This window comes from Orbicella faveolata, unplaced genomic scaffold (assembly GCF_042242905.1).
Source record: "Orbicella faveolata isolate gen_17 unplaced genomic scaffold, um_ofav_v1 contig_27, whole genome shotgun sequence".
Taxonomy (NCBI): Eukaryota; Metazoa; Cnidaria; class Anthozoa; order Scleractinia; family Merulinidae; genus Orbicella; species Orbicella faveolata.
In genome coordinates, this window is record NW_028301555.1 from 2,500,001 (window position 1) to 2,510,000 (window position 10,000).

Consider the following 10,000-nt stretch of genomic DNA (forward strand, 5'->3'; position numbering starts at 1 on the left):
AGCAGTGGTCTCCTGCCTCCCTTACAGCATGGACTGATACGTTTTCAACAAATTTGCCTTTTTCGCTAAGAAAAAAACATTATGAGATCACAGTGATCTCAATGGTATTGCATCGATGTTGTCATAATTTCAATTCTCCCTGACTGTCTCTCAAAATGTCAATTTCCCTTCACTCAAAATAAAATTCCCTAACACTTCCGTGAACTCGAAGAGTTTTAATTTTTCCCTGACCATTTCCTGACCTGTGGCAAGCCCGCGGGGATTTTATGTTGTTTGGAAAAAGTTCTTAACGTCGAGATGCCTACCTGGACAATAACAGGCCACACATCAACCATGACCTCCCAGTAATGTACTATCAAGAACAACATGCGGTTATTAAGCAACACGTAAAGCGCACCCTGAAAATAACACAAAAACAACATCAGAAAATGAGGGAGAAAAAAAAGCACAATATCGCTTCACAAAGATATTCTGCGTTCATTTCGTTCATGAGATTTCCCCTATAGTGTATGCCAACTTTACGTGTGTACTTGGCAAATTTTCTATTCAGTTGCCAGTCAAAGTGTGAGACGATTAATTTGTAGTTTGGAAAGAAGGTACTCAATACACAACAAATATAAGATTTAGCAGTGACTGCACGTTTGCACAAACCTTGAATTCTTCATGGGAGATGTCTGGGCTGTTTTGAAGTTTAGATAACGTTGGTGGTACCAAGGTTCGAGCAAAGTAATCAAACACATCGATGCAAGACGATAACACTCTTTGAGCCTTGATACGAACCTAGGGATAAAGAAAGCTCGTGACATGATTCTAGAGGTAAATGATAATTATTATTGTAAACAAACTGACAAAAGTAACAGCAGTATGTGTTTCAAAAATCTCGGATTCTCCTGAACGAATCTATCTTTTTCAACTATTGACTGGTCCCGTACATTGACGTACTTCGAATTTTAGTTAATCAGTGCACAGCTCTTTGCTCATTTTTTTTATTCTGTGTCTATATACTTCTGTAGGCATCCTAGTTTTTTTCCCTAATTCTTCTTTGTTTTTTTTTACACTTACGCATGGCAGTCACTACCATTTGCCATTTCTCAGTGGGCGACTTATCTGTAAATCTAACGAGTACAAATATAGATTGTTGTTGTTGTATATAGAAAAACAGTGGAAAGTAATAAGACTTACCTCTGTGTAAACTGTTGTCGCGAGTTTAAACAAATCGTCCAACAACACTTTATGTAATGTTGTTAACTGGTTTGAAATTCGGTTCAGGATTCGCATCTGAAATGAGATTTATATGTATAGTTTTGTCACAAAGTTGCACTAATCAGTACAATCTTGTGTTTGACTAACAATCTACGAATAGTTTATTTTAAAAACGATTTAACTTCATCCTATACCAATATTACCACACCTTTCAATAAAATTTCAACACAAGCTTTCCAAAATTGAATTTCGAAAGCTGCTGTCAGTTGATCATATATTCAGCGACTTGTCGTTGTGAAGTTTGAAGAAATGTCTTTCGCAAGAGCAAACATTGGAGTAGCACTCATGAAAACAACTATAGGCATCTGTGTCTTATTTTTAACTACCGAGGAACATTATTTTTATAGCACAGGAATGTATGAGCATTTTGCGAAACTCAGACTCGGGAGAAAGAAGTGGGAAGAAAGTAAACTATTTGCAGGACATTGAAGAAGATATGGTAAGGCGTGGTTGGTTGGAAAAGTACATTTTTTGAGCGCACCTCATGTTGTAGCTGGACTCTTTCAATAAGCAACGGTCGGACATGTTTCTTCTTTCCTGCAAGCTGAATAACCAAAATAATTAATTATGTAGTCCAATAATAGAGTGGAAATTGGCCATCTGCAAGTTGCCTTTTAACTCTGTGTCAAAATGAGTCTTTGTACGAAATCATTCATATGAAAATGTGTTCCGCCTACAGGTTCATTTTCATGCAAATCAAACTCATTTTCACATGAAAGACTCACTTTGAAGACTCACTTTGAAGCAGAGGCACAAGGTAACTCGGAAATGGCCTATTTGGATATTTTCCACTTATTATTACTTTTACAAACTTATTAGAACTCCAATGGTTGGTCAACGAAAACAGCCATTGTCTGATTGGGAATATGAGCTTCTTGCTTAAAATTGCGAGTAGCTGATTCCGTTTTAAGTTTAACTTCTAGCAAATAATTACCCTTGAATTGCCTTGAAGATTACACAACACGATGGTTTCTCTGGAGTAATAACTCAATTCACAGGTGGTTGGTAATGTCGTTATGAGAGACGCCGACATAAATGAAGTTATTATCCAACTGCAGTGAATACCATCCAAATAACAGTACAAATATACAGCAATATTGTACAGTTATTTGTACAGTAGGAAACCTGTTTGCGGTACAGGTCGGCGCGTGCATGCAAAACTGTCACACTCTCTCGCTTTTCATTGATAAATTTCTTGACTACAGCAGTTGGATAATAATCTCTTATTAGATGTTCTGGAGTGTAGTATCGCTTTATATTTTTACTCATTGTTTGTATTTTGACTCGCCCTACGGACTCATCAAAATACGACGCAACTCGTAAAAATATACAGCGATACTACACACCAAAACATCTAATAAGATATATATATATATATATATATATATATATGTCATGTCATGTACAACATCTGAATCAGCTTAGTCGAACTTGAACTTGAAGGTGCAGTGTCAAGTTCGGAACGCAAATGGGCAAAGTCTCTCTGTCCCCGCAAACGTAAGGCTCTATTCCCGCCGCTCTCTCGCGTCGGGTCTTAGTTCCTCGCCAGGGGAGGAGCGCGGGCTCTTTTCCCCGAACAGCGGCTGGAAATCGAGCCTACGCACATCCTTGGTACGTGCAACATACTTTGTCTTCCATAGCTCTCTTCACAGCACTTGCACTGCGCCATCTGAAGGAAAACACAAATAAAGAATTGTAAACTAAAAAGAAAACTCATTCTGTTTAAAATTTAGGGACAATAACAAGCTTCTGTGCAAGAAAGAAAAAAAAATTTGCCCCTGTAGTTCATCTGAAACAGCACTTATCCATTCTTGTTTACACAAGGCTTGTTATATGCTGTGTGTGGTAACATGGATCAAGGTTACTTTAACACTTCTGGAAATGCAAAGGTACCACTGCCGCCCCCCACCCCCCATCCTCCAACAGTATTTTGTAGATGGCTTTGACAATACTCTAGGTTAGAGAGAGACACCGTCCGAGCAAAGCGTCTTGTCCCCGAACACAGTATTTAATCCAAATGACTGCAACTGGAGCCCAGTGCACAAACCATCAAACCATTACAGCTCCCTCTTGCAGACAAAAACTGACACACATGTATAGAAAGAGCTTCGCAATAGGTACGAAAACCAAGATTGCAAGAAGACATTTTACGTCTTTCTTGAAAAACAAGATGAATAATACATTACCTGCTATCAAACTCGTCTCTCTGGCCTCCAACATGGAGCATTAAGAGATCATAGATCTGTTAAGTGCAAACAAAATGACACAACAAGCCATTAAATTTACAGCTGTCCAGGCTGATATACTAGGAGCTTGCTATAAACATGCTTTATTATCTTGCAATAGAAAAATCATATGTTGAAACCAAAGAAATATCAACTAAAAAAAAATAATATGATCAAAACATTTAAAATTTCGCTAGAATGGTAATTTTGATTTTTTGACATACTGTCACAAAAACAAATTTTTTGATCTGTAGTCCTCTTCCATCTTTGTTATGTGTACCTCTTTCTCAATACACTTGTTCTATTTTGCTTTGTAGAATCTTTGTCTCTCTTTTTTGTGGCATTTGACAGGATATGGGAATTAGAACAGAGAACTCCAAGTCATTGTCCCTTTAAAAATATCGAAAATTACGTGGTATAGTCTTGTAAGCCACGATCTGCCATGCTATTCTCGGTTCTTTGCGCGAGGAGTGCTTTACTTTAAGATAAATAGTAGTCTGTGAGCAGGCTTACGTTGGAGCACAAGCGTGCGCTGCGAGCGCGAAATCCAGCGGCGAAGCCGCGAGACTAGAGTCCTTCCCGCTGGATCGCTTTGCTCTCCACTTGCGCGCGTAACTCAAATGCGAGCCCGCTCGTAGGCTAGACAAATGTCCGCGAACATTGATTGATTTGCCATTTAATGATTCGCTTGAAAATACTCAAACCTGAGTGCAGATTCCATTACAAAATTTGAAGTCATAATGGTAAAATAGCCGACAAATACAATCATGATAACCAATGTACAAACTTCTATTTGACAGCTTCAAATAGGAATTATTTTTCAACGAAAATCGATGGGAATTTCTACACAGCTGTCGGTTTTCTTAAAATTCTGTTACACGATTATCTCTGCAATTCTTCTGAGGAGTTATTCCATCACACTTAAGCCCTGACAGCAATTTTTTCCAAGTTTCACCACGACAGTTTCATGCACACAATCACCAGCGAGAGAAAAACACACGTTTCCTACCTTTAAAATTATCAAAAGAGCTTTAGTGTCATCCTCGTGATGACAAAGGAGATGATCTACAAGAAACAAAAAAATAATTGAATGTAGTTTACACACAAGTGCTCTGGGGACAAAAGTAATCTTTTCAGCTTCGCTCTGGGAAAGTACTTTTAAGTTAAGACACCTCCATTGTGTAGACCAGATTCAAGCTCCGTGTACACTAGTTCATTTCCGTCCACGCGTTTTCGGCGCCCTATTGTCGTCACTAGGGAGCTTAAGCAAACCACGACGGCAACAAGAACGCCACCAAACAAAAGGTTTAATGAGGAGAACAATGGCTGTGCACGTGTGTTATAAATCTTGTACATTTCGTAGCCGTTCTCTGCGAAACAAGAATGTGAAGTGACCAAGTTCTGTGTAGTTTGAAAAACGTGAGCCACGACGGCTAATTTTTTCGAATTTTCGTCTACAATTCTAAACTAGAATAAAAAAATCACGCTCTTGCATCAGATCCATCGTGCTCTCAACAACCGGGCTTCTCTCTTTCACAAAGCTGATGACAAAGTTCCTCGAAGTTCATTTCCCACGCTTTTCAATAAAATGCTCATTGCATTGATTACTTAATTAAGATCTGGCCGCAGTTGTTCGAAGGCTGAATAACGCTATCCAGTCCACCGGATAAATCGCTATCCAGTGGATAATTGTTAACAAAACAAACCTCGCTATCCGCTGGATAGTGATTTATTCGGTGGATAGCGCTATTCACCTTTCGAACAACCCGGGCCTGGAGGTACACTGCCTTACCTAACAGTCTGTGAATCAGCTCTGCTATCCGAGCTCGCGAGTTGTGTTCACCCATCGACACTTCTGAAATAGATAATAATACACTAGATGTTGAGTTGACTTCGTGTGCAAGTTGTGAAAGAATTGTACTGCAATTAAAAAGAACACTTAAATTGGCTGGGTCACACTCTGTGTCAACTAAATACCAACACCACCAAGCAGGCCTTGAGATGGAACCCACGGGTGAAACGGAAGAGAGGGAGCCCAAGGAACAGCTGGCGACGGTCATTGGAGGGGGAGATGGAAACAGTTGGAGAGACGGTCACAATATAGAGTGGAATGGGGAGACTTCGTTAAGGGCCTATGCTCCCCAACGAGGTGAAAGGGTTTAAGTCAGTGAGTAATAAGAACGGATTTTAATGAAGTGCGGTCACAAGGTACCCATACTGTATAACCGAATGCAAGTTAAAAAAATTTAATTGCTAAAATCCTGAATTCAAACAATACCTGGTTCCATCGAGACAGTGTTCTGAAATCTTCCTCGGCTCACAAGGGTCTTGAGGCCCCTGTAAAGGAATACAGAACTTGCATTTATTGTGTTTATTTTAATTAGATAATAACACGCACCAAGAGGATTAAGTAAGTGGTAAGATAGAAGACCACACAGTACTTACAAGTTTTCCAGTGGAGGTCTCTTCCAGTCTGGTAAGAGAATGGCAGCTCCAGACAGACACCCACAGATGATGTTTAGACACTGCTGAAGCTCCTCCCTGAAGACGTAAAATCGCAGATTATGTTAGGTTTCAGATTATGTAACCCGTCTTTCTCTCACTCTAGTAAGTGCATGTTTATCTCTTCTTTACTCGTAGACTGTCCACAGCCCTCTATTTTCTCGTATGTTTATTTGATCTTAAAACGGGCGGATAGAATCGCGGGAAAACTGGACACCAGTACAAAACCGGAGAGTTCACGGGGTAGGGGGTTAGAAATCATCTCTGTTTGGCTCGCTTAGCTTGCCTACTGCCCTCACCTCCTCGTGCTGCGCGCTCGCTTCGCTCACGTTTTCTTTGGCGTACAAATAGAGCGGTTGTGAACAGCCTACTTCACTCCTAGTGAATAGCAGAGCTTTATGGCTTAACTGGCCTATGCCATAAAAGTTCTTTAACACAAAGCACTCTACTCTCCCTGGGTGGGATGCTAGCACAGTTGACAATTATTTCATGTTTTTAGCTGAGCATCTTCGAGCTATGATACAGATGGGAAGTTTGGAGAGTACCACTACAAATTACAACTTGCCAAACAGACGCATGCAAAATATCATCCTTTGATTTCTGTTTTTCAATGTCTTCACTTTGGTAAATACCCTGAATACTTGGAAGATTTATTTACTCTGTAATCCAGCACTTCTTCCTTAATAGGAACTGATATTATATCCCTACCTAAAATATGTACAACTTCTTATGGCCTTAATTCTGTTACCAGAAGTGCGTTCCAGGCCAAATCCTGGAACGCACTGCCAAATCAATATCGTACAATTACAAACTTTAACACCTTCTGCAAATGAATTTTGTCCTGTAATATTGCATACATTTATCTACTTTGTTCTAATTTTTCTTTCATATTTCTTATTTCTTTACTTACATTAAGTAGCTCAAACAAATTAGCAGCAATGCTGCTCTGTAAATTTGAGGGTAAATCTTTATGGTGATGATGATGACGAAGCATAACAGTTCCGCGAGGTGATTTCTTAACATGTTGCAGAGCAAACATGGTTTGCAGATAATATCTTCACGAAAACTAAACTAAGTCAATTTGGTTCTCGGACGTGATGTTCGATCATAATGTAAAAAACAATTTTGTCACTGCAAACGGCAGTGTAAAAGGGGACCACTATACATGTATATGAAGTTTGGAGCAATCAATTTTGTCAATATGCTGGGGGAATTTGATTTACCTTGAGAGCGTCAACGATTCTTCCAGGAATTTTTCCAGCCTCGTCAGCACTGGTTGTAAAAACGTGTCCAACAATTCCTTTGCTAAAAGCTTCTCCTCCTCGGATGGTATGTGCCACTGAATGTTCAGGTTAAAAAGATCCCCTGGCTTTCCCCAGTCCTATACGTGACATGAAAAAATACACGTTAATTTTACTACAATAACTTAAGTGGGTATTGAGCAAGCTCGACTCTTTGTGTGCATATGGTTGTTTCAACGTGACCAACACTGTAACTGCAGAATGATTGGAAGATTGATTTCAGTCATAAGAAACTTGTAATAGTTCAAACGATCTTCAGCCAGAAATTGCTAAATCAACCAGGAATCTATTTCCATAAGAAAATCCATATCCACCGTGACCCTAAAACCCCGGCCAAATGATCGCATCGTTTAAACGCAACATATCGCAACCTTGTTGGGCTCAACATGCTGTACGCGCGTTTGGTAACCCAGTTGTGACGTGTTGTGACACGTTGGGTGTTACAAATCAAACTAGCACGCATGCCCTGGCGCAACATTGTTGCACGAACCTGGCGAAACGAGTACAACATCATGCAACATCCCCAAATGACTTGTTGCATGAAAAAGTTTACCATTTTCAAACTTGAGCCAACAACACCCAACATGTAGGAACATGTCCCAACAGAGTTGCCAAATGCGTGCAATATGTTGCGCAACAATGTTGCATTATGTTGCAATCGTTTGGCCGGGGCTTAAGGATAATGATTGGAAATTCCAGAGGGGAGGGGTCCAAAAGCCAAAAGTAACTTTGAAAAAAACTATAAATCCAAACTAGGATTTCCAGTTGAATTAGTATCAGGGAGAGGGGAGTGTCCAAAACCAAACCACATTCTTTGGAGGATATGGTATTCTCTAGAACACATTCATGACATTTTTTTTTTTGAAAAAATGCAAAACATTTTCCCTGTCTGATTAGCCTGAGAGTAGGCTAATCCTGTCTGATGTGCTGTTTCTTTGCCTTTGGTTAGGTAAACCGTACAATTTATTCTCAGGGCGTAAATTTGTGTATATCCACAGTGACAAACTTATCATAATTTATGTCAAGATACACAAAGCCAAAGAACTTCTGATGTTGTTGTCCAATCTAGCATTGATTCTTCGTTTTTACATGAGCAGATCCGAGGTACCATATCAAAATACTAATGAGAACTACAGGCGAGTTGTAAGCTGTCAAGACAGCAATATTCTGCGAGCGACAAGTCGGGAAAGGTTGATGTTCTTCTTTACCATAAAACACTATGTCTGAAACATTATTTTACATGTTATCTACGAGGCTGTAAACAACCCAGCTACCTTACAATGCTACTGTGCTCTCCACGGTCACACAAGTTCTATTGGAGATGTAACGAATTATGTTCATGGCAAATGGCAAACGGCAAACGGCAAATGGCAAACGGTAAACGACAAAAATGAAACTGCTGCCGTCTATCTTCAGCTGTTTTGTACAGTAGAGTGAAAATATTTGTATTTGCGGTGAATACATGTAGGAGGCGTTTACCTACTTTTGTATGATTTAAATAAGGATTAAAACCTTTCCCGTCTTTTTTTTTCAGCTGTTTGTACAGTAGAGTGAGAATTTATGTTCTATTTGCAGTGAATAGAAGGAGACGTTTGTCTACTTTTGTGTGAATTATTTAGGATTATCAGGAAAAGAAACCGTTAGCGATAGGTATGATGATTAGGCTCTCGAATAACTAGTGTCAACTAGTGATACGGACTTATTGAAGTTATTCTAACCTGACTAACACATGTTAAACGTGTACAAAACCTCACCCTTATAAACAGATGCTCTGTCGGTGGTGTTCCAAAGTCAACCAACACGCTCCTCCACTCCATGGGGTAAATCTTAGCCAGCGGCCGTAGCATGTGCTCCAGGAGCTGCAGGGAAACAAGAGAAATGCTGATCAGATAAATAAAATAGAAAAAAAAATAGGAATTTGAAGTGGCACATTCCACAGAAATCAGATGAAGATCAGATTCTATTGTGTACAAAAATCTTGGAAATATGGGACACTTTCCATTCAGCCAAAAACTCTGAAAATTTCGAAACACGGACAAATGGTATGGAAATTTCCCGGCAAAGTTTCCAGAACATCCGAAATTGTACAATTTCCGAAAAGCGCGCCGTTCAACCGAAAATTTCGAGAGGAAAATCAAATGAAATGGAAATGCCCGATAAGAAATTTGCGAAAATCCCAAGTACCGGTATATAATTCAAACATAACGGTAATTATAAACAATTATTGGATGAGGTCTTTGTGATATCCAGAATAATCAAGGTCGAGGTAGGGGTTATCAGCCGAAGCTGGAGGTTGAGGCTGATAACCCTTACCGAGACCTTGATTATTCTGGATATCACAAAAACCGAATCTAATAATTGCTTTATTGTACATGTACACTGAATGAAGAGAAAATGGAAGTCATATTTTTGCTTCTTGGCTGACAGCAAGCAACACAAATCGCGTGAACTTAACATGATTACCCTTAGAAATCATGCACCGCGGTTATACATAACACGATTACCCATGACCTTGAGTGTCCTTGACATGATTACTGTATAATCTGCAGCTAGATGATGTCACAGGTGCTAGTTTTGAAAAATTCACTGTATGCTTTCGGCCAATCAGAAAAGAGATAGTGAGTACAACATATAATAACATGTAATATTGGCAAATACAATGGAATAAATTCTACTAACTATGGCCCCCAGAGTAGCTGCTTCTTTACA

The 10,000-nt window shown here is 39.4% G+C and overlaps 1 protein-coding gene across 6 annotated transcripts in view; it reads right to left on the reverse strand.

Annotated features, from left to right (window-relative positions):
- LOC110044537 (proteasome activator complex subunit 4-like) overlaps positions 1–10,000 on the reverse strand; it is a 47,010-nt gene that overhangs the window by 17,653 nt on the left and 19,357 nt on the right. For all 6 annotated transcript variants that reach the window (XM_089297172.1, XM_089297171.1, XM_089297169.1 and 3 more), the window contains 13 exons: positions 9,971–10,000; positions 9,046–9,150; positions 7,214–7,371; positions 5,934–6,029; positions 5,767–5,825; positions 5,281–5,343; positions 4,498–4,553; positions 3,450–3,505; positions 2,890–2,932; positions 1,745–1,807; positions 1,183–1,278; positions 652–780; positions 306–398 (listed from right to left, as the gene is read on the reverse strand). The exon at positions 9,971–10,000 is cut by the window's right edge and continues 75 nt beyond it. In XM_089297172.1, coding sequence (XP_089153298.1) covers positions 306–398; positions 652–780; positions 1,183–1,278; positions 1,745–1,807; positions 2,890–2,932; positions 3,450–3,505; positions 4,498–4,553; positions 5,281–5,343; positions 5,767–5,825; positions 5,934–6,029; positions 7,214–7,371; positions 9,046–9,150; positions 9,971–10,000 — 1,047 coding nt within the window. The remainder of the gene's footprint in view (positions 1–305; positions 399–651; positions 781–1,182; positions 1,279–1,744; positions 1,808–2,889; positions 2,933–3,449; positions 3,506–4,497; positions 4,554–5,280; positions 5,344–5,766; positions 5,826–5,933; positions 6,030–7,213; positions 7,372–9,045; positions 9,151–9,970) is intronic.